The sequence below is a fragment of the Bos grunniens genome, chromosome 17 (genome assembly GCF_055505025.1).
Source record: "Bos grunniens cultivar Pamir isolate PY7600 chromosome 17, Bosgru_T2T1.0, whole genome shotgun sequence".
Lineage (NCBI taxonomy): Eukaryota > Metazoa > Chordata > Mammalia > Artiodactyla > Bovidae > Bos > Bos grunniens.
The window spans coordinates 47,045,398-47,067,798 of record NC_141181.1 but is presented as its reverse complement, the minus strand read 5'-3'; the positions used below and the strand labels follow the sequence as shown (position 1 = coordinate 47,067,798).

At 46.7% G+C, this 22,401-nt stretch overlaps 1 protein-coding gene across 11 annotated transcripts in view; it reads right to left on the bottom strand.

Annotated features, from left to right (window-relative positions):
• RIMBP2 (RIMS binding protein 2) overlaps positions 1-22,401 on the bottom strand; it is a 307,137-nt gene that overhangs the window by 11,403 nt on the left and 273,333 nt on the right. For 3 of the 11 annotated variants that reach the window (XM_086347255.1, XM_086347258.1, XM_086347256.1), the window contains exons 15-21: positions 19,651-20,358; positions 17,987-18,104; positions 14,365-14,430; positions 10,661-10,842; positions 9,439-9,607; positions 3,695-3,798; positions 652-723 (exon numbers count right to left, since the gene is read on the bottom strand). In XM_086347255.1, the coding sequence (XP_086203381.1) occupies positions 652-723; positions 3,695-3,798; positions 9,439-9,607; positions 10,661-10,842; positions 14,365-14,430; positions 17,987-18,104; positions 19,651-20,358 (1,419 nt within the window). The remainder of the gene's footprint in view (positions 1-651; positions 724-3,694; positions 3,799-9,438; positions 9,608-10,660; positions 10,843-14,364; positions 14,431-17,986; positions 18,105-19,650; positions 20,359-22,401) is intronic. The other 8 variants (XM_086347257.1, XM_086347259.1, XM_086347264.1 and 5 more) reach the window with 3 other exon arrangements.

The following is a 22,401-nucleotide window of genomic DNA, read 5'->3' as shown; positions in this document are numbered from 1 at the left end:
CTATCCCAGAGGCTGGGTCCACGGTGCTGTAAGAGGGAGGAGCTTGAGATCCTGTTGGTTTTAATTAATTTTGCTTCTTTGTATTTCTTCCTCTCACCATTTGAAAATGTATTACCTATGCACTAAATGGGGCTTCCCAGGTGGCACTAGTGGTAAAGAATCCACCTGCCAATGCAGGAGACGTAAGAGACTCGGGTTCCATCCTTGGATTGGGGAAGATCCCCTGGAGAAGGAAATGGCAACTCACTCCAGTATTCTTGCCTGGAGAATCCCATGGACAGAGGAGCCTGGCAGGCTACAGTCCATAGGGCTACAAAGAGTCGGACACGACTGAAGTGACTTAGCATGCACGCAGGCACTAAGTAATCCAGAAAATTAAACTGCTTGGTAAATGTTTGAATGAAAGAAATGTTTAATGTGAGCATGTGAATACTCTTACTTTGTCAACAGCTCGTATGCATTGAAAATAGTCCTTTTAAAGAGAAGTAACAGTGAAGATCACAGAACTGCCTTCCCATATTTTATGGGCTCAGCAAAGAGGACAAGCACATTAGCCATCCTTTCAGCAAGCCAGGTAAAGTTTCCACACAATTTTAGGGGAAAGAATAGACAAGCAAAAATATTTATATATTTGATGCTTCAAAAACTTACATAATAAAATCCATCTTCATCAATTTCGCCAAAAACAGTAATAATATCTCCTGTGCAAAATGTAAGTTCAGCCTGTAAAGACAGAGCATAAAGTTAATAGTGTTTTCCTAAATATAGAAGTTGCCTTAAAAAAAAAATCTTCATGATTTCTGGTATGATTTCTCTTTTTTTTCTTATTGTTTTGGTATGAACCTACACTTTCAGTCAGATAAGGAGAAAGGGTACATATCAGATGAATGAATGCCTGTGTTCCCAGTCTCTTAGAAAGTAAGGACAATTCAAAATGGGGCCAAGTCTCCAACAGAAGGGCTGCTCTGCTCCGATTCTCAGCCAGAATTAAGATCATCCCCAGGTTCTGCTGGTGGTGTGTGTTTACAGCCAGTTAAATAGTTAACTTAAAAACCACAGAGCCACATGTATACCTGTGGCGGATTCATTTTGATATTTGGCAAAACTAATACAATTATGTAAAGTTTAAAAATAAAATTAAAAAAAAAAAAACAAAAAACCACAGAGCCTTCAGATGCGCTCTGCAGTGAAGGGACCATTGCACAAATATCCTTTCACTGAATATATTTTAAAAAACTGTATTTAAATGTCATTTAGTAAGAGTCTACTACGTGCCATGCTCCAGATTAGAGGTGGGTGCATTGACTCCAGCAGAGGATACCAGAAAAAAATTTCATTTTTATCTCTAGACATGAAAACAGGGTACTAAAGTTCATTTCTAAGAGCCATTAGGCATCATATATATATTAAGCCAGGCTTCCCAGGTGGCACTAGTGGTAAAGAACCTGCCTGCCAATTCAGGAGACACAGGAAACACGAGCTCAGTCTCTGGGTCTGCAAGATCTCCTGCAGGAGGGCATGGCAACCTACTTCAGTATACTTGCCTGGAGAATCCCACGGACAGAGGAGCCTGGTGGGCTACAGTTCATAGGGTTGTGAAGAGTCTGACATGACCGAACCGACTTAGCATGCATGCACACATTCATCAAGCCAATACAGAAATTTGAATCCACCTAAGCTCTGAATCTGAACCACGAGCTGGTCACCCATCGGGTACAACAGAAATACCAAGGACCAGAGATTTGTATACATCTTGTCCAGAGCCAGACATCTGGAATGTGAAGTCAAGTGGGCCTTAGGAAGCATCGCTATGAGCAAAGCTAGTGGAGGTGATGGAATTCCAGTTGAGCTATTTCTAATCCTGAAAGATGATGCTGTGAAAGTGCTGCACTCAATATGCCAGCAAATTTGGAAAACTCAGCAGTGGCCACAAGACTGGAAAAGGTCAGTTTTCATTCCAATCCCAAAGAAAGGCAATGCCAAAGAATGCTCAAACTACCACACAATTGCACTCATCTCACACACTAGTAAAGTGATGCTTAAAATTCTCCAAGCCAGGCTTCAGCAATATGTGAACCGTGAACTTCCAGATATTCAAGCTGGTTTTAGAAAAGGCAGAGGAACCAGAGATCAAATTGCCAACATCCTCTAGATCATCAAAAAACAAGACAGTTCCAGAAAAACATCTATTTCTGCTTTATTGACTATGCCAAAGCCTTTGACTATGTGGATCACAATAAACTGTGGAAAATTCTGAAAGAGATGGGAATACCAGACCACCTGACCTGCCTTTTGAGAAACCTGTATGCAGGTCAGGAAGCAAGTTAGAACTGGACATGGAACAACAGACCAGTTCCAAATAGGAAAAAGAGTACGTCAAGGCTGTATATTGTCACCCTGCTTATTTAACTTCTATGCAGAGTACATCATGAGAAACGCTGGGCTGGAGGAAGCACAAGTTGGAATCAAGATTGCTGGAAGAAATATCAATAACCTCAGATATGCAGATGACACCACCCTTATGGCAGAAAGTGAAGAAGAATTAAAGAGCCTCTTGATGAAAGAGAAAGAGGAGAGTGAAAAAGTTGGCTTAAAGCTCAACATTCAGAAAACTAAGATCATGGCATCTGGTCCCATCACTTCATGGCAATTAGATGGGGAAACAGTGGCTGACTATTTTTCTGGGCTCCAAAATCAATGCAGATGGTGATTGCAGCCATGAAATTAAAAGACCCTTACTCCTTGGAAGGAAAGTTATGACCAACCTAGACAGCATATTCAAAAGCAGAGACATTACTTTGTCAACAAAGGTCTGTCTAGTCAAGGCTATGGTTTTTGCAGTAGTCATGTATAGATGTGAGAGTTGGACTGTGAAGAAAGCTGAGCACCAAAGAATTGATGCTTTTGAACTGTGGTGTTGGAGAAGACTCTTGAGAGTCCCTTGGACTGCAAGGAGATGCAACCAGTCCATTCTGAAGGAGATCAGTCCTGGGTGTTCATTGGAAGGACTGATGTTGAAGCTGAAACTCCAATACTTTGGTCACATGATGCGAAGAGCTGACTCATTTGAAAAGACCCTGATGCTGGGAGGGATTGGGGGCAGGAGGAGAAGGGGACGACAGAGGATGAGATGGTTGGATGGCATCACCAACTCAATGGACATGGGTTTGGGTGGACTCCGGGAGTTGGTGATGGACAGGGAGGCCTGGCGTGCTGCAGTTCATGGGGTTGCAGAGTCGGACATGACTGAGCGACTGAACTGAACTGAACTGAACTGTCTAAAAAAACAGCTCCAAAGAGTGGAAATCTAATCCTTCTGAAGGCAAATGCTTGTCAGTTTTCACAGTGTTCCTAGGACACGAAGCCTATGTGCACAGAGAACATCCATCTTTTCTGCTCGATTTTCCTTGAGTGTGTGTGTGGTGGTGGTGGTGGTGGTGGTGGTGGTGGTGGGGGTCATTGGCCACATGTCAGAGGTTTTGCTTTCTCTGTCCAGGATGACCCATCACAGCAGGTATGGGCCACAGGGTGCTGGTCCAGGGAAACCCTATTCAGTGGCTGCCAGTGCCCTGAGTGTGTCACCAGGCTCGCGACCTCTCTCCTGCCCTCCTGGCTATCTCGTTCCTGGTTGAGTAGCCCTTCCTGTGTAAGTTCCAGGGAAGGGAGGGAGGGAGGGTGTTGTGGGCAGAGGTACCTCGACGTCAATGTTGGGCGAGCTCTCCCTTGGGTCATAGTCGTACAGGGCCACCATCCTTCGCGTCGACACCGAGTGCTGTCTGCCGCTTCTCCTGTTTCTCTCTGTTCACATCACAAGAAGAACACCATCATGAAGTGATTTCAAAGCCAGTGGCGTCCCCTCTCCCTTGGCTCGACCAGTGGAGCCAAGTCACATGCGACCAGTGTGGCTGAGATGACTGCTGGGCTCTAGTGCTGGCCCAGCCGGGGAAGCCCCCAGGCTCCCTACGCTCACGCTGAAGTCCAGTCTAGCCCCACTCCTTTCTCTCTGTGTATAGGAACAGGGGAGACTTAGAGCAGGGAATTCGCTCAAATAGTCAATCTAAAGGGCTTGGAGTGGCACACGGTGCATGTGAGGGGCGGGGGTAAGCAGGCCACTTGCAGGTTGTGACCCAGCTCAGAGGAACCCCATAAACACCAGGTCAAAAATGCTGCCCATGTAGCTGCTATGAAGATGATTCTCTCTCAGATTATTCTCGCTCAGACTAGAGGCACAGCCACCAGTCTGTCATCAGGAGAAGCAAGAGTCTATAGAAAGGGGCACCCTCTCTACCCGTCTCAGAGGTTCCTTTCCCTCCACGTCCTCTGGTGCCCTCGCTGTACTTTTAACAGCTGTCCCTGAAATGATGCCACTTGAGGAGAAGGCTCTGGGGGAGGCCCCCTCCGCTGCCCGGCTGCGATCTGCCCTAGATGGAGCCCTGGGCTGTATATCAGCATAAGAGGGGAGAAAAGAAGAAAACCCCACACAGAGCATCTGGAAAAACTCCGAAAACACCCACTTACAAGAAGGGCCAATGAAAAACCATGGGATCTGGCCCAAATTGTCAAACTCCCTGGCAAACCTCCGTTGTTGGGTTCCTAAATGACGTTTCTCCTGGAGAAAGTAGGCATTGAGGCCTTTCTCCCAAACACAGCCACCTTTTGCCTAAGATTGATTTTTGGAATTCAATGCACAGAAATGAAAACTCCTAAAGACAAGTGTTTTGAAAGCATGTAAAGTGAGTTAAGCAGCTTTTCAGGAGTCAGCGGCAGGCATAGGGCTCATTGTGTGCATGTGCAAAATTCAACCCTCAGTTCCTGGTCAAGAATCACTGCTTTTATTTGAAATAAGCAAGCACACCTTTGCAGGACCTGCATGTATGTTTCCTGGATCAAATTACAGTGGTAACCAGAGGTTAATTACAGTGTTGCTAAACTGCTAATTTCAGAGGGGAACCCTATGTCAGTGGCATTAAGGCTACACATGTACTGTATTGAGGTGTAATTTATATACAGTATGACTCAGTCTAGTGTTCATTCACTTTAGTAAGTTTTGATAAACTCTATGGTCACATAACCACCACAACCATCAAGGTATTGAAGTTATGTCACCGTCCCCAAATTCCTTCATGCCCATTTGTCACCTCCAACCTAGGTAACCACTGATCTGTTTTCTATCCTAATAGTTCTGCCTGTTTTAGCATATTGTTTAAATGGCATCTCATGGATGTAGCTTTTGGGGACTGGCTTCTTTCCTTGGGACAGTGCATCTGAGATTCAGTCATGTTATTGCATGGATCAATAATTTGTTCTACTCTTATTGGTGAGTAGTATCCCATTGTATTGATGAACCATAGTTATTTTATCCATTTACCAGCCAGAAAACACTTGAGTTCTTTCTGGTTATTAGTGATTTTTCAAAATTTAGTTTTGGTTGTGCTGGGACTTTGCTGCTGCGTGCAAGCTTTCTCAAGTTGAGGTGAGTGGGGGCTACTCTTTTTGCAGCATGAGGGCTTCTCCTTGTGGTGGCTTTTCTTGTTTTGGAGCATGGGCTCTAGGGTGCATGGGCTCAGTAGTTCAGGTGCACAGGCTTAGCTGCCCTGTGACATGTGGGATCTTAGTTCCTGGACCAGAGATCAAATCCATATCCCCTGCACTGGCAGGCAGATTCTTAACCACTGGATCGCCGGGGAAGTCCCACTCAGAAATATTTAATTTTGATAACATCTAACACAATTTTTAAAATATATCATATCAAAACAATTGTTGCCTGATCATTACAAAGTTTCTCTCCTTTGTTTTCTTCTATAAGTTTTATAGTCTTCATTTTTATATTGAAGACAGTATGAATCTTGAGTTAAGCTTTTCACTACAGTGAGAATATGGCTTGAGATTCACTTTTTGCCTGTGGATGTCCAGTAATAATAGGATGTCAGCACCTATTATTGAAAAGACTACCCTTTCTCAATTGAATTGCATTTTTACCTCTGTCAAAAGTCAGTTGATCGTGGATATGTTGATCAGTCTGGGGGGTCCGTTCTACCCTGTTCCTCTGTGTGCCTGTCCTTTCTCCAGCACCACATGGTCTTGATCAGTTTGCCTTTATAGTGAGTCTTAAAATCAAGTTACATGAGTCTTTCACATTTTTCTTTTAAAAACGGTTTCAGTGATTTTTTGTTTCTCTGACTTTTCATATGCATGAAAGATTTAGCTTATTGATTCTATATAATGCTTTGCATGGACCTTGACTGCTGTTTTGATGAACATATAGGTTGGTTTGGGGATATCTGACATCTTAATGTCTTAGCAATATTAAGTCTATGAACAGTCCATCTCTATTTACTTCGGGATTCTTTGATTTCTTTCATCAATGTTTTATCATTTTCAACATACAGATACTGCATGTATTTTGTTAGACTTAACCATATTTCACATCTTCGTTGTGTTACTGTACACAGTATTACTTTTTCAATTTAAATCTCAAATTTTCATTGCTAACCTATGGAAATGCAATTGCTTTTGTATCCATTGACCTTACTAGTCTCACTTGTATTCTAGGAACTGTATTTATAGGTTCTCTGAGATTTTCAAGGTAGGCTTCCATGTGATCTTTCCATTCTGTGGGCCATTGCTCCCTGGCTCTCCTTGTACTGCACATTCTAGCATGCAGCTGGAAAGGAGAGATGAGTGTGGACATTGTAGCCTTACTCCTAGTCTCAGGATGGAAGCTTCCAGTCTTTCACCATGAGAAACATTGCCTCAACATAAAAGGGCAAGCAGGTATCTCAGCTTGGTTCCCTCAACTAGTCTAGGTACTACTGAATAAAAAGACATTTAATCCAAGTGATCGTGTAAATCAAGTTTCTCTTTTTTTAGCAGATTGCTCCTAGACTCTCTGGGCCTGTGGTGCACAAGCCCATTTCCTCTTTGAAGAGGTACTGTCGACTTCAGGAAAGGGGGCAGCGATGCGAGGGAATGGAAGGTGTGAGGGCTCAGAGAGCTGTGGTCTCGGGGATTTAATCTGGGCAGTTTATTCATATGAAACCTTGACTGTTAGACATGGATCTTGAGACAATGAACTCATTAATACCAAAAAGGTTGAGATATTTGCTTTTGTGTTTGTCCTTAAAATCATGCATATTACTTGAGCCACTGAACTTTGTCTGGAGTGTGATTTAGAAGTGAATCCAGGGGAGGCAGTGGGGTGCACTGGGAGTTTGGGATTAGTAGACGCAAACTATTGCATATGGGCTTCCCTGGTGGCTCGGTGGTAAAGGATCCACCTGCCAAACCAGGAGACACAGGTTTGATCCCTGGGTTAAGAAGATGCCCTGGAGGAAGAAATGGCAACCCACTCCAGTATTCTTGCCTGGAAAGTCCCATGGATAGAGGAGAACCCGGCGGGCTACAATCCATGGGGTTGCAAAAGAGTCAGACATGACTGAGCACGCACGCAATGCACAGCAAACTATTACATATAGGACAGATAAATAACAAGGTCCTACTGTATAGCACAGGGAACTATAGTCAATATCTTGTAACAAACCATAATGGATGAGAATATGAAAAGGAATGTATATATGTGTATAATTGATTCACTTTGCTATACAGAAGAGATTGGCACAACATTGTAAATCAGCTATAAGTCAATAAAAATAAATTTAGAAAAAGGTTAAACAATAAAAAAGAAGTGAATGTAATGTTTTGAAGTATTAAAACTTTAAATATGAATCCCATGAGTCTTTCTGTCTACAGTTATTTAGAAAACGGAGAGGCCTTTTGAATGAGTAGATTTTCCTTGCATGTGGAAAAATTAAAGATCATAAATGTAATGTTGCTGAAAACAGTTTTACTGTTTGCTCAGTGGTTCTAGATAAACAAAAGAATTTAGTATCCAAATTAAAGGGTAAAAATCTTTTATGTCTTTGGATAAGCAGAATTTACCTGAAGAATGGAAAGCATACGACTTATCCAATCATCCTTTGAAATTTATCATAGATAGTCAATGTGCAAAGTAGTACCAGTGTGCTGGTGGTCCAGTGGCTAAGACTGTGCTCCCAAAGCATGGGGCCCAGGTTCAGTCCCCGGAGGGCAAAGGAGATCCCACAGGCTGCAACTAAAGATCCCGCACGCTGCAATTAAGACACGGAGCAGCCAAATAAATAAATACTAAAACAAACAAAACCCGTATATTACCAGTATCAGTCCATTCATGCTGAGATAACAAAGTGCCATAGACTGGGGGCTGAGACAACAAGCATCCATTTCTCACAGTCCTGGGGTGGGGGACGTCCAAGATCAAGGTACTGGCTGACTTGGTGTCTGGTGAAGACCTGCTCCCTTCCTTCCTGGTTCACAGATGACTTCCTGCTCCTTGTGTCCTCACATGATGGAAGGGGGAAGGGACTCTCTGGGGTCTCTTTTATAAGGGTGCTAACCCCATTCATAAGGGCTCCACCCTCATGACCAGATCACTCCCAAAGGCCCTACCTCCTAATAAACCATCACATTACAGATTAAAGTTTCAACAAATGAATTTTAGGGGGACACAAGCATTTCATCCACAACAACCCAAAAATGTTTACTTTCTAAATGTGATAGACTTTTAGTAAGCAAGGCCATACTTCATCTTTCATGAGAAGATCATCTGTGTTTTCATAAATATTTAGATGCCTCAGGACTATTAAAACCTTGGTTTACAGAATGGGTTTTGCCCAAGAAAATCTGATGGTTAACACTCAGATTTTGGGGACTTCCCTGGTGGTTATGACTCTGTGCTTCCAATGCATGGGGCACAGCTTCAGTCCCTGGTCTGGGAACTAAGATCCCGCATGCCTGGTGTGACCAAAAAATAAAATGGTCAAGTGACAAGGATTTACTTGTCACTTATAGTGACACTTAAGTGACACTTATAGTAGCACAGGGAACTATATGAAATATCTTTAAAAAAAAAAACCAAAGCATTCATTCCTCTGCTCAGCGCTGTCTCCTGCCCTGAGTTGGTGGGTTTTTTTTTTTTTTGGCAGTTTAAAAATATATATATTTTTTAATTTTTGGCTGTGCTGGGTCTTTGTTGTTGCACTCAGGTTTTCTCGCGTTGCAGTGATCTGGGGCTACTCTCTAGTCGCAGTACTCAGGCTTCTCATTGCGATGGCTTCTCTTGTTTTGAAGCATGGGCTCTAGGGGGCATGGGCTTCAGTAGCTGTGGCTCCTGGACTCCAGAGCACAGCCTCAATAGTTGTGGTACATGAGCTCAGCTGCTCCAAGGCATGTGGGATCTTCCCAGTAGCGGGTGGAACCTGTGTCCCCTGAATTGGCAGGTGGACTCTCCACCACTGAGCCACCAGGGAAGCCCTGGGCTGGTGTTTTGTGCTACAAAACCCTGGAAGAGGCAGGCGCTACCTGGCCTGCAGGCTCACAGGTGAGCAGGACGTGGCCTCTTACCTATTTTCTCCACAGGTGTGTTCAGAGGGAGGAAGCCTTGTCTTAGAAGCTGGTCCATCATCTCTTCATCATCTGCCTGGATCTCAGAGACCATGTTACAGGGAATAAGGCCAAGCCGGGCACAGGTTTCCCCACGGTAGAATCCATCAGCGTCTTTATCACCATACACCTGGAGTCACGGGAAAAAGGCAAGGCATTGGGGTGGCTGGTTCAGAAATAGATCAGCTCTGTTCACCTAGAGTCACAGTTAGTCAGACACTGACTTGAAGAACATGGAAAACTGCTGCTTGTGGGCATAAGTGTGTACACATAGCCCTCACCCTAAAAATCTGTATGTCTAAGAACCTGTTTCTCCTCCAGGGTTTTGATAGCCTCTGGAGCTCCCATTGACCAGGGGGCTGCCCGGCAAGGCCAGGGCTTTGCTAGCTGAGTGCATGTGTGTGAACGCACACAAGTTAAGTGCCGCCCGCCCCCCCCCACTCCATACACATACATGCAAGTGCAGTATAACAAATGATTCCTCCATAAGAAGACAGCGCCACTGTCTGGCATTCCAGAAGTGAAAAACCTCAACTCACAAAGGGATTCTGTGCGTACTATTCTGCGGGGTAAGCATCACCATTCTTTAGAGTCCGTTTTAGTTAGCGACCTCTTTCAAAGGTTATTGTCAGTGCCCTTTCGGAAATTTGCAAACTTGGGGTTCAAGGCCCTTTCCCCTCTCCTAGGGAGCATCCCATGTCTTCCTTCTGACTCCAGACTCAGGCTCTTCCTCTACTACTGATGGGAGGCTGAATGTCAAATACAAGAGGAAGTAGCCTGTCGTTTTGAGGTGTTAAGGCATCTGTCCACAAGTTTTGTGGCACTAAAAACTGGTTTTGTGGAAGACAATTTTTCCGTGGACTGGTGGTGGTGGTGGTTTCCAGATGATTCACGCACTGTAGGGTTTGTACTCCTATGAGAATCTAATGCTGCCACTGATCTGACAGGAGATGGAACTCGGGTGGTAATGTGAGTGATGGGGAGCGGCTGTAAATGCAGATGAAGCTTTGCTTGCTCACCCGCCACTCACCTCCTGTTGTGCAATCCGGTTCCTAACAGGCCACAGACCCATACTGGTCCATGGCCCGAGGGTTGGGGACCCCTGTGTTAAGGAACTTGGATCTGGTGAGCACCCCCTCCCCATCCTCCCCCGCCACCTGTACCCCCCGGGCCATGCCCCCACCTTGATGATCTGCCCTTCTTTAAAGGGAAGCTCCTCTTCTGCAGCGTCTGGGTTCGGGGACATGGTAAGGGGGTCGTAGTCAAAAAGGGCCACAAAGATGCGGGCTGGGAGCTCTTCCGCCCCAGGGTCTGTCTCTGACTCTTCGTAGAAGTCCGGAGAAAGCCGGTCCCGCCCGTACTCATCTGGGAGTGCATGGGATAAAGCACAGGGTCTAAGTGATTCCCACCAGCCATTCTCCCTGCTTTACCCAGAAAGGTGAGCTGTTATACAAAGTGTGGTTTTGGAAAATGAAGAGAGAAGCACTTTAAGTTTTTTTTTTTTTTCCCTTAATGTGTAGCTGGGCTTTCCTAGTGGTTCAGTGGTAAAGAATCCACCTGCCAATGCAGGAGATGTGGGTTTGATCCCTGATGTGGGAAGATGCGATGTGCCTCGAAGCAACTAAGTCCGTGTAACAAGGCTATTCAGCCTGTGTTCTGGAGTCCAGGAGCCGCAACTACTGAGCCCACATGTTGCAACTACGGGAGCCTGCAGCCTAGAACCTGTGCTCTGCAACAAGAGAAGCCACCACAATGAGCAGCCTGTGCACGACAAGAGAGCAGCCCCCACTGACCCCAGTAGAGACAAGCCCGTGCAGCAGCAAAGACCCAGCACAGTCCAAAACAAAACAATCCATAAAGTCATAAAAATAAGTTCTTAAAGAAATGTGTAGCTCAACATGCAGGCACAAATGGATCACCTCGACAGAGATGGGTTTGAAAAGCTAATAACTAGTATGAAACGTAGGCAGCAGGGTGAGTGTAGGTGTGCTGCTTGTGAAGACAGCGAGAGATAAAGAACTGTGTTTCAATGACCTCCTGGCAGGACTGGTCTGAGCGCTGGTTGTGGGGGTGGGTGACGGGTGGCCAAGTCCCGGGGATTAGGAAGGACCTGTTCAGGAGTCAAGCATAGAGACCCAGAGACCCTCTCAGTTCGGTTCAGTCAGTTAGTCATGTCTGACTCTTGGCGACCCCATGAATTGCAGCACACCAGGCCTCCCTGTCCATCACCAACTCCCGGAGTTCACTCAGACTCACGTCCATCAAGTCAGTGATGCCATCCAGCCATCTCATCCTCTGTCGTTCCCTTCTCCTCCTGCCCCCAATCCCTCCCAGCATCAGAGTCTTTTCCAATGAGTCAACTCTTCGCATGAGACCCTCTAGGTTTCCATTAACAGACGAGCCAGAGCACAAGGATGTTAAGAGATGTATTTGCCTATCTGTCAAAGTTTGATACAGGTGACTGAGCTGCTCACTTGGCTCCAAATACGTAAGTGGCAATGAATGCATTACAATGAATTAATGAATTCCTGGAAGAATTGAGTTTCAAGTCCGCCTACCACTGAGCTCCTAAAGACGATTCTTTTGAAATCCTAGTATATATGCGTATGTATTACAAGGCTGAGCACCAAAGAATTGATGCTTTCGAATTGTGGTGCTTGTGGTGCCTGGACAGCAAACCAGTCAATACTAAAGGACATCAACCTTGAATATTCATTGGAAGAAATGATGCTAAAACTGAAGCTCTTTGGCCACCTGATGCAAAAGAACTGACTCATTGGGAAAGACACCGATGCTGGGAAAGATTGAAGGCAAAAGGAGAAAGGGGCAGCAGAGGATGAGATGGTTGGATAGCATCACCATCTCAATGGACATGAATTTGAGCAAACTCCAGGAGATGGTGAAGGACAGGGATGCCTGGCATGTTGCAGTCATGGGATAACAAAGAGATGAGCATTAGTGAGCAACTGAACATCAACAACATTATTAAATGTCATTATAGACATGCATATATCTCACTATATATGTATACATTTATTAATATGCATATAGAGAGAACAAACATCTGCTAGTGAATTATACTGTTTTGACTACAGTATAAGGACTGTAGAAGGACTGAGAAGGACTCAGAACATCAGCGGGGAAGCAAATGAGAAAAACTCCAATCGTCAGAAAGGAGGGTAGGGGTGGGACAAACAGCCGGTCAAAATTTGTGTCACCAGCACAAGGAGCACAGGAGGTGGGATAAGAGGATGTCGAAGCTGTGTGGGGGACACAGAGGGTGTGGGGAGAGCCAGAGTCTTGGCTGCTTCCACCAGCAGAAACAGGCAGTTGAAAAATAAAAAAGCACTTTAACTGCAGGAAAGGTTGGTCTTTAAAATGCAGTGAACTGTTAACATTATTTGAATTCGGGATTCTTTTAGGATACCAAGATAATCTAAACATTCAGTAACTTCGCTTCTGCTAGGGAACAGAAGTCAACAGCACGACCTTACTGATTTCTTCACACCAGTTTTGATTTTGTTTATAGTCAATGCAGATTCTTTACCAGCTGAGACAGCAGGGAAGCCCATGAATGCTGGAGAGGGTAGCCCATCCTTTCTCCAGCGGATCTTCCCGACCCAGGAATCAACCAGAGTCTCCTGCATTGCAGGCTGATTCTTTACCAACTGACCTATCAGGGAAGCTCAAAGGCAACAAAACTGAACAGCTCGGCCTTACTTTCTTCACACCAGTTTTGATTTTGTTTATAGTCAGTGAGAGGGCTTCCCAGGTGGTGCTAGTGGTAAGAACCCGCCTGCCAAAGCAGGCAGACGTAAGAGACACAGGTTGGATCCCTGGGTCAGGAAGATCCCCTGGAGGAGGGCACAGCAACCCGCTCCAATATTCTTGCCTGGAGAATCCCAAGGACAGAGGAGCCTGATGGGTTTCAGTCCACAGCGTCACACAGAGTCAGACATGACTGAAGCGACAGCACACACGCACACACAGTCAATGAGAGGGTCTCATACTTTGCCCCCCTAGTCATTAAATGTTCTCTAAATTAAATAGCACGAAGCTAATGGTACGCCATCTCGTGACCTGTGACGTCTCTGTATGTGTAGTGATGCAGTGGTTTTTTCATGCTCGTGGCTGATGGTAGAGAAGACCATTAGCAGCATGAGAAGGATGTTTTCAATTCAGCTGGGTAACTTTGGGAGTTTTGCAGAAGGAACTTAACAAAACAGCAGTGTGACCCAGTGGGTGCTGTTTCAGCTGAGGGAAAAGTCACTGAAGGAGCACTGTGGCTACAACTGTGGTTGCACCCACCCAGAGGACTCCCAGGGCTTCCTTGACTAAGTTGATGTGATGATCGTGGAGTTGGAATGTACAGGCAAGTTCACAAGGGGAGGATTGGGTAGGTCACTGTCACTCTGGAAGACCTTTGAGTTACTCCTACAATTCACATGCTCTCAGGAGTTGGCTCAAGTTCAGGCACCGTGATGTGCAGACAACTGTGCCTCTACGTCTTTAAGTCCCAAATCACACCAAGCACAAGTGGGAGACCGGCAAGAGGATCTCAGGCTAGCACCATGCTCAGTGAAAACAGCAGGCAGTCACCCACACCATTACAGGATCTCTCTCTGGTTTGCAGGGAGGAGCCAGGATGGGGTGGAAGTGGTTGGAGCACTTGGAGTTGGTGTATATGAGTGGAAGTGTGGGTATGATGTCACGGTGTTTCCTCCAGAGAAGGTGTGTTAGATACTTTATGGAATCAAACCTCATGGGAAGAGAACAGTGGCCTCCATGGAATGTGTCCACACAAACCCAGCTTCACAGGGTTTGGAGTGGGTGACTGGGAGGCCCTTCCTTTTCTTGGGGGCAGGCTAGACTCAAGGAAGAACTTACCGCCAGCTGCTGGTCTGACCTGGGCGTGGATGCTCCTCCCTCTGCCCTGATGTGGAATATCCTGGCCTGGGGTAGGAGGGGGTCTTTGTCAGGAAGGAGGAAGGGTCCGCAAACCACATGCAAAGTTGAAGATCCTGACTTGCCCCTGTTGGCTCCCGAATCCTCCTGTGCTGCCAGAATAAGCACTGTCTTCTATAAGTGAACTTCTTCCCTCACTACCTGAGGCTACCTGCCTCCACTGTTCTCTCCATTGTAATTTCTACAGAGAAAAAGTGGGTTGCCTATGAAGCATAATTTACAGCTGCTCCTCTTCTCCTTACAGGGAAACCCAGGGAGACGAGTCTCCTTTCTAGAGAGTCAAGTTTTGTTTATTTAGTTAAGTCATTTTAACTTTTCCCATCTGGATATAGAGAAAATGTGCTGCATTTCCTTGCTATGTAAGCTCAGTGGCCAAAATAACCTGGAAAATGGGAGGAAAATGGAGATTTTCACAGTCGACCAGTAAGAGCAGAATGCTCTAGGATGTGGTATTTCTTTTCAGATGGGTACACCCTTGAGCCTTTTCATCTGTCAGGTAAATAACTAGATAAATGCAAAGACCAAAAATTACACAGGAAGAAACCAAATCCAATGAAATCCTTGTTTGGGGTCATTGATTAAGGTTATGAGGCCTTCGTTATGCTAATTATATGACTTAGAATTTACCAGATATGGAACTATATAATTTTTATCTTTTTAAATCAGGAAGGGCATTGTTTTCTTAATTAAGGAAATCCAGAGTATATTTAAAAGTATAATATATTTTAGTTGTGAAGGCATTGCTTATTAAAAAATATATGTAGGAGGGGAGTTTCTCCATAAAAGAAAAGGATATTTTTGGAGTTGGCAGATTTCTAAAGTATTAATTACTGATATTGGCACAGGAAAACTATAACTAAATAAACAGAGACTAGAGGAAAATCGCTTATTTATGTGTCACTGACCAAGCACTTCCTAGAGTTTGGGGCATGATTCTCCTCTTCTCTGAGTCATTTTTGTCTTTTGAAAATATAATAGGTTCTTTGGTCTGTGAATATATGTATATGAAAATATAAAGTGATTGATACTAATTATGCTTTATAATTATGCTTTCTTGCCTTGCTCCATGCTAAGAGATCAGGTACAATGAAAGAAATTCTATCATGGATTTATTTAACACTTTTTTGGGTTCTTTTATTGAGGCTTTTTTTTTTTTTTTCTTTGTGAAGGTGTTACCACAGTATTACTCTCTTGCTACTAACTTGAAGTGAAGTGAAGGTCAATCAGTCATGTCCAACTCTTTGAGACCCCATGGACTATACAGTCCATGGAATTATCTAGGCCAGAAAACTGGAGTGGGTAGCTGTTCCGTTCTCCAGGGGATCTTCCAAACCCAGGGATCAAACCCAGGTCTCCCGCATTACAGGCACATTCTTTACCATCTGAGCCACCAGAGAAGCCCAAGAATACTGGAGTGGGTAGCCTATCCCTTCTCCAGGAGATTTTCCCAACCCAGGAATCAAACCAGGGTCTCCTGAATTGCAGGCAGATTCTTTACCAGATGAGCTGCCAGGGAAGCCCTCTACTAACTTAGCTAGTGTCTTTCACTAAAATTAAGACATGTGCAGCCTTCTGCATTCTTTCCCTTAAGACAAATCCACCTGAAGGATTGTCCAAGACTCTGATGGGGAGACTGTGGGTCCACTTATGTTTTCCTTTACTTCCTTGCCCAGTTGGCAATTTGTAGCGCCATAATTTTCAGCCCTGTAGACTTTTCTTCTCTGTCCTAGGAGACTGGAGTGGGAGACCCACAAGGCCTCCTCCAGAGGACACCCCTTCTCAGTGCCAGGACATTAAACTTCAACCACAGAAACAGTGGCGGTTCACGTAATGAGCATTCACTCATTAAAGTCACAGTCGAATGAGCACTTAGGAACCAAATTCAACAGGAAGAACGGTCTTGAACTGGTCCTCACCTCCTTCCTCAAGACTCTTATTTACAAGTCATTTATTTTACAAGCCAGGAGATCCTACTTAACCTCAGTAATTGTTACAGGGGCAACTATACACAAATTAAATGAAGATCTGAGTGATGTGGCACTGGTTTACAACACTCAAAAATAATGTAGGCTTAGTATACACAAGGGCTTCCCTAGTGGCTCAGATAGTGAAGAATCTGACTGCTTGCAATGTGGGAGACCTGGGTTCAGTCCCTGGGTTGGGAAGATCCCCTGGAGGAGGGCACGGCAACTCACTCTGGTGTTCTTGCCTGGAAAATCCACATAGACAGAGGAGCCTGGTGGGCTACAGTCCATGGGGTCGCAAAGAGTCAGACACGACGGAGTCACTAAGCACCATGCAGTATATGCAGAATTCTGCTAGTGGGTCTGTAATATGTGAAACCAGTGTTTTCCAGCTGATTTTATTTTTTAGCTTATTTTATTACTTTTTAGCCTAACTGAAAACAGTCTGTTGTTTTAAAGGTCCTTTAACATTCTATAGAATTTTTCACTGATAAAAATAAAAACATTCTAAAAACTGTAAAGATGGAAAAAGAAACTGTTTTACCCTATTGTTTGGGTTCTACGGGAAAGAAACATCTAGAAGGAGGAGAAAACTTCAGGGGATCTGATTTGGTTCATAAAGTTTTTAATTATTGTTGGCTGATGTGAACAAAGCCCAACTGTCTTTTAAACCTTAGCTATTTAAACGGATTGGGGCTGTGTTTCCAGGTGTCTGGACTGTCCAAGGGCTGCTTTCCTTGAGCCCTGTCTCACCAGATCAATGTTTTTCTCTCAACTACTTCTGTTCCATGAATGGGTCTCTTGCTTTGTTTCGTGTGTGTGTGTGTTTTCACAAAAAGCTAGTTTATTTGTGCTGATTACCAGATTCCATTATCTTGCGTATAATACTTTTTGGAACTGTTATGCCGGGGTTCATTCCAGTAATAGAAAGGTTCCCGTCTGACCTTCGGCCACGCTCCCCCTCTTAGTGGATTGATGAGAATGACTACAATGACAGCTTTCAGCACGGCTGGCTGAATTCCAAAAAGTAATTAAGAGAATGGAATTGGATGCCTGAGGATGACTCATGCAGGAGGAGGTGGCCAGATGGACAGGGTCAACACACAGTTCAGGGCACACATTCAGGCCTCTTGCTGTTTTTTCATAACTTTCAACCCCAGTTGCCCAAGTGTTTCATGCATACAGATAACTCTCCACTGGCTGGGGGCTCCTTTAGGTATTTGGAGTTCAGCCACCCATCCCTGTCTCTGCTGCTCTGACCATGAGCATTTCAGGAGAGCATGAACTAGGTGGGGAGATGGCCCATTATCATCTCTTCCATGCTTAGGATGGCAGTCTTTGCAGTTAAAAAAAAAAAAATTGTAGGGAGAAGATTGACCTCAAAGGTCAGTATATTTTGAGAATCCTTAAATTTAGGTTCCATTTATTTGGTTCTGTTTCTGCCTTCTTTTGCCATAAATAACCAAGTGTCTTCTGTATTTAGTTGAAAATGCTATTCCTAATAATTTTTTAAAAATGTTTAGATTGAGCCATGTGCTCTGGTTAAAAGAAAGATGGAGGACTCCATCCGGCTCACTAACCCGCAGCATGGACCATCATTGGCCGGGACCTGTGGGAACCAGCACTGCCGTGGGAAAACCTCCGGCCCACGTGATCCGCCCGATCAGCCCGTCCTGCGGTCACCGGGTTTCCTAAAATCTAAAGACAAAACAATGACACGGTCATCAGTCTTGCCAGTCGTGGGAAGAAAAGAATTAAGTCAGCCAAATCAATTCAACTTAGAAGCAGAAGCTCTAAAGGCAACTAAACTTAGCTTTTAACTGAAAGGTTAGCTGAATAACCTGGAAGAGAAAAAGAGTGCTCGCCCCAGGCACCCCGTCTTCTACAGCACAGTTGCTTTTCCGGGCGGGGGCGAGAGAGAGAACCCCTCGGGAGACATCTTTTTGTTGCTGGTGCTGCCGCTGAAGCCAAGTATTTTGAGCCATAGTGAGAGTGGCTTAGATAAGACTCGTCACGCCTTTGGTACCTCTTTTCTAGTCTCAGCACAGTCTGCCCTCCTCCAGTGACCCCAAAGGTGGGAAAAACACTGCATTTCCCAAATGTCCTGCTTGGGCAAAGTTGTGTGCGAGGTTACCGAAAACTCAAAGACAGAAGTTTCTGTGCATTACCAGCTCTGAAACTCATGGCGCCGTCTTGACGCTATTCCAAAGACTTCCAAACCTTCACGTTTCAGGGCTAACCCGAACTATTTTCCTTTATGGATAAGTTTTGCCTCTGATTCGTACTAAAGGTTCGCATCCTATGCGAGAATCAAAGCAAAACCTCCAGCTCACTGGTGACTTAACTCAGGAAGTTTTCAGGGACACGGAATGAATCAGGGCTGGGAGCTTCAGAAATGAGTCTGAACAGGAAGTGGGCTGCAGTTTGCTGGTGACTCGGTAAACTGTGGGTCGGCGCCCTCTAGTGGACATGTCACAAACTGCACCGGCTCAAGCCCAAGGCCTGGCGCCCTGGGATGTCTCACCTGTGTTTTCATGGAAAAGTTCAGCATGACAGGAGCAAATGTTCTGAAAAGAGGACACAATATAGAGATGAATGAAGCCTTGAAGGAATCCCTACTCTTGAAAAGCACTCACAAGCCTGGAAGACAAGGCCTGGGGATGTGTCTAGAGCTGATGATCGAAAATCTCATTCAGAAAACTGCTCTCAGGAAAGAAACGTGGGGAAAAAAAAAAAAACAAACAAACCTTTGGAAACAAATGCAAAGGTGGATCTCTTCAATAATTGTTCTCCATTCTTTTTTCCAGTTATGGATGAACTGGAAAACCAATCACAACCCAAAACCAAAACCACCACCAGAGAAAAACCCTAGTAAGCAATACCAGTCAGTCATAAATACATCCCCACGATTCATTTTGAAAAGTACGTGTTGCCAAACTTTGGGAGAATCAGAGTTCAGCTAACCCTTAATTAAAATTTAGATTCAGTTGTCCTTTAATTAAAGCAGCCATAATCATCACTGATTTGGAGGTGGGGAAGGGATCATTATTCTAAAGCAAAGTAAAGAAATCATCAGCATGGTGAAAAGATTGGGAAGCTTCATAAATCAAAAATGCATGGAAAAACGAGAAAGAGCCAGCAGAGAGAGTGCCCGGGACGGACACCAAAACAAAGAAAGAAGGTGAGAGAATGAAAACGGATTGGTTTGGCAAGCGGATGTGAGCGGGAGGTTTACTTCACACACCAAAGGGCCGTCTGCAACCCGGGGAGGAGGCTGGGCCTGTCGGGCAATGGCCCTACTGTCGGGCATTTTTATGCTTTTCTTCCAGGCATCTCGGAAATCTTCGCGGCCCGTGGGCTCATCCCAGCCGTACTTGCTGGGGGTGGACCTCTCTGGGCTCGGGTGGGGCTCATCGCTCCTGACGACGTCGCCGGGCTCCACTGGCTCCCCAAAATCCTCTTCGATGCTGCTCTGCCGTGTCAGCGTCCGGCGCCGGGCCAGCAGGGGCCTCAGGCTCCTCCTACAAGGACAGTGCCCGGGGCCGGGGCTGCACTGGGCAGTTGGGCTTCGGAAACTAAATCTCATCTCCTCCTCTTCGCTGCCGCAGTCCAGGCCGCTGTCCGGGCTCCTGGTGGCCGCGCGGCTGAACCGACAGCCTCTGTCTTCGAATATGAAGTCCTCGGCCTGGGGGCCCCTGGGTTTCGTGGGGTACCAGGAGCCGTGGAGGGCCTCGTGCCCCCGGCAGGGCCTGGCGGGCCTGGGCTCTCTGGCCAGCCCGGTCCTGACCCTGGAGGAGGCCCCTAAGCCCTGCTTGTGCAGGAACTCACAAGGCTCTCCATCCTCCTCCGCTACTTCGGGGATACTGAAAAGTCTCTTACTGTGGTGGGTCTGTTGGGGATACTCGGGCAACTCCGAGAAAGCACGTTCAGTGGTCCTATTCTTAGAGCACTCCTTAAGGAGGGGGCGGGGGTTGGTGTGTTAGCACAGGTGCCGGGAGTCAGTGTATGATCGCATATGAAGGAGGGCAGAGGGAAGGAAAGAAAATACAGAGAGAATTAGTCTCCGAGGCCATGAGGGAGAGAGCATGCTTGTACTCGTGGTGGGGCAGGGGGTGGGGGTGGGGGCAGATGGCATGCTCTGGCCGGGGCTCTGGAATGAAAACAGAATGGGTTAGATGGATGGGGCTGGAGCCAGGGGCCGAGCGCACGCGGAGCGTCCCGACGCCGTCAGGACTAGCCATGCAGCCAAACCAAGGAAAGAGAGGCCGCTGGGCCGCGGGTGTGGGGAGGATGGAGGCAGGAGGCTTCACACTGACCGAGGCGCTAGGGTCTGTGACATGGCTGTGCCCAGAGGCCGGGGACGTCTGAGTTCACTGGCCGCTGGCTGCACCCTGAGAAACTCCCAAGGTAGCTGCCCCGGGATGCCGGTGAGTGGAGGCCATTCGCAACACAGGAGGCCCCACCCGGCCACGCCGCTCAACTCTGCTTGTCCCTGAAAGCATTCAGCATCCTGTGAAACCCGTCCATGCTCTCTTACCTATGGCTCTCTCCCGGCTCAAGTGGAAGGGTGTGAAGCAGGGGGACCTTGGCACTCAGCGACCCAAAGTCATTTGCTTGGCCTGTATCTGCAAAGGCTTAGGGGCCTGTCAGTCTCTCTTCCAGACCCCAGACCTCAAGGCTGGGAGAGAGGAGCCGAGTCCCCAGCAGTATGGGCAGCAGGGGCTCAGGGCTGGCCCACCCAGACGGAGGCCGAGGGTGGACACTCCACGCTCCCTGTCCTGACATGTGATTCTCTCTCCAGGAATGGCCGGCACACCCATCCTCTGCTCCAGCTGGGCCAGCCCACTGGGCATACCTCCTGGGACACCTCACTGACTCCAGGAAGCCTTGCGCTCAGCTTTCCTCCCATGGGCCTCCGTGCGTGCGCATTAGAGTTGAGTTGCGGAGGAATATCAAGATTTGCTGCCCTGCCCTCACCTCAACACACAACCCCCCCCCCGCCCCGCCCCAACCGCCTTTCGGTGTGTCCCAGGCACAAGGGGACATGGTGGGTTTACCCAGCGCAGCGTCTTTAGCAGGCTTAGAGCCCACAAGATCGCCAAACGAGGAGCATGGTGCATGCTTCGTTCGTTTGCTATTAAGACCCTGAGGTTTAGGAACGTTGGGGTGAAGGGCAATGAGGAAGCAGGGATCCAGCCCTGGGAGCCTGGCGGGGATGCACGGGGTTCCGTGGGACTCCAGCAAGGGGAGGTGAGCCCGGGCGGCCCAGATCGGCCTGTAAAGTCTCCTGACTTTTAAAAAAATTGTCAGAACCCTGTGGACGAAGTGAAGTAAGCCTCAGCCCCGCTGCCTGAAGGTCCGATTGTCCCTGCGGCTGCTCTAAGGGGGGCCGGGCTGGTGGGGGAAGGACGTAGGTGATTTTACAAACTAGCCCTTTTCCCTGGGAAAAACAAGGTGACCTTTGGTTTGTTTGCTAACAATTGGCAGGAAGGAGCATCCCAGAAGCTTCCTCCATAAGAAGTGGGGAGGCTGCCAAGGGTGGTGGGGGGCAGGGGCAGACACCTGCCTTGTCACAACGCCCAGCGGTAGAGAAGTGTGGGAAGGCAGGGGTGGTCAAGCTGGACCACGGGCAGCTTCGGGCCTTCCTCCACCATGAAAGGTCACTGTGAATCCTGCTGGACAGTGGCTCAGGGGAGGAGCGAGGGGGTCAGCCAGTGGGGGTAGCAGGGGCTGCAACCATGCGGAGTTTGCATAGGGATCTGGCATGTTCTTTGGTGACAGTGTCTCCAAGGCCCTGCCGGGCGCCTTTGTTGGGAGAACATAAGTCAGTCTGCTCTATGCAAGTGGGCACTGAGTTGGCAGCCAGATTTGGATGTTGCTTTCTGTCCACCATTCAAACTGCGTGGCTCCGTGTTCCCAGAGAAAGGCTGGGCTCAGGCACTGTATCCCCCAATGGGACTTTTCTCTCCAAGGCCCTTTTCATTTGAAAACCCCC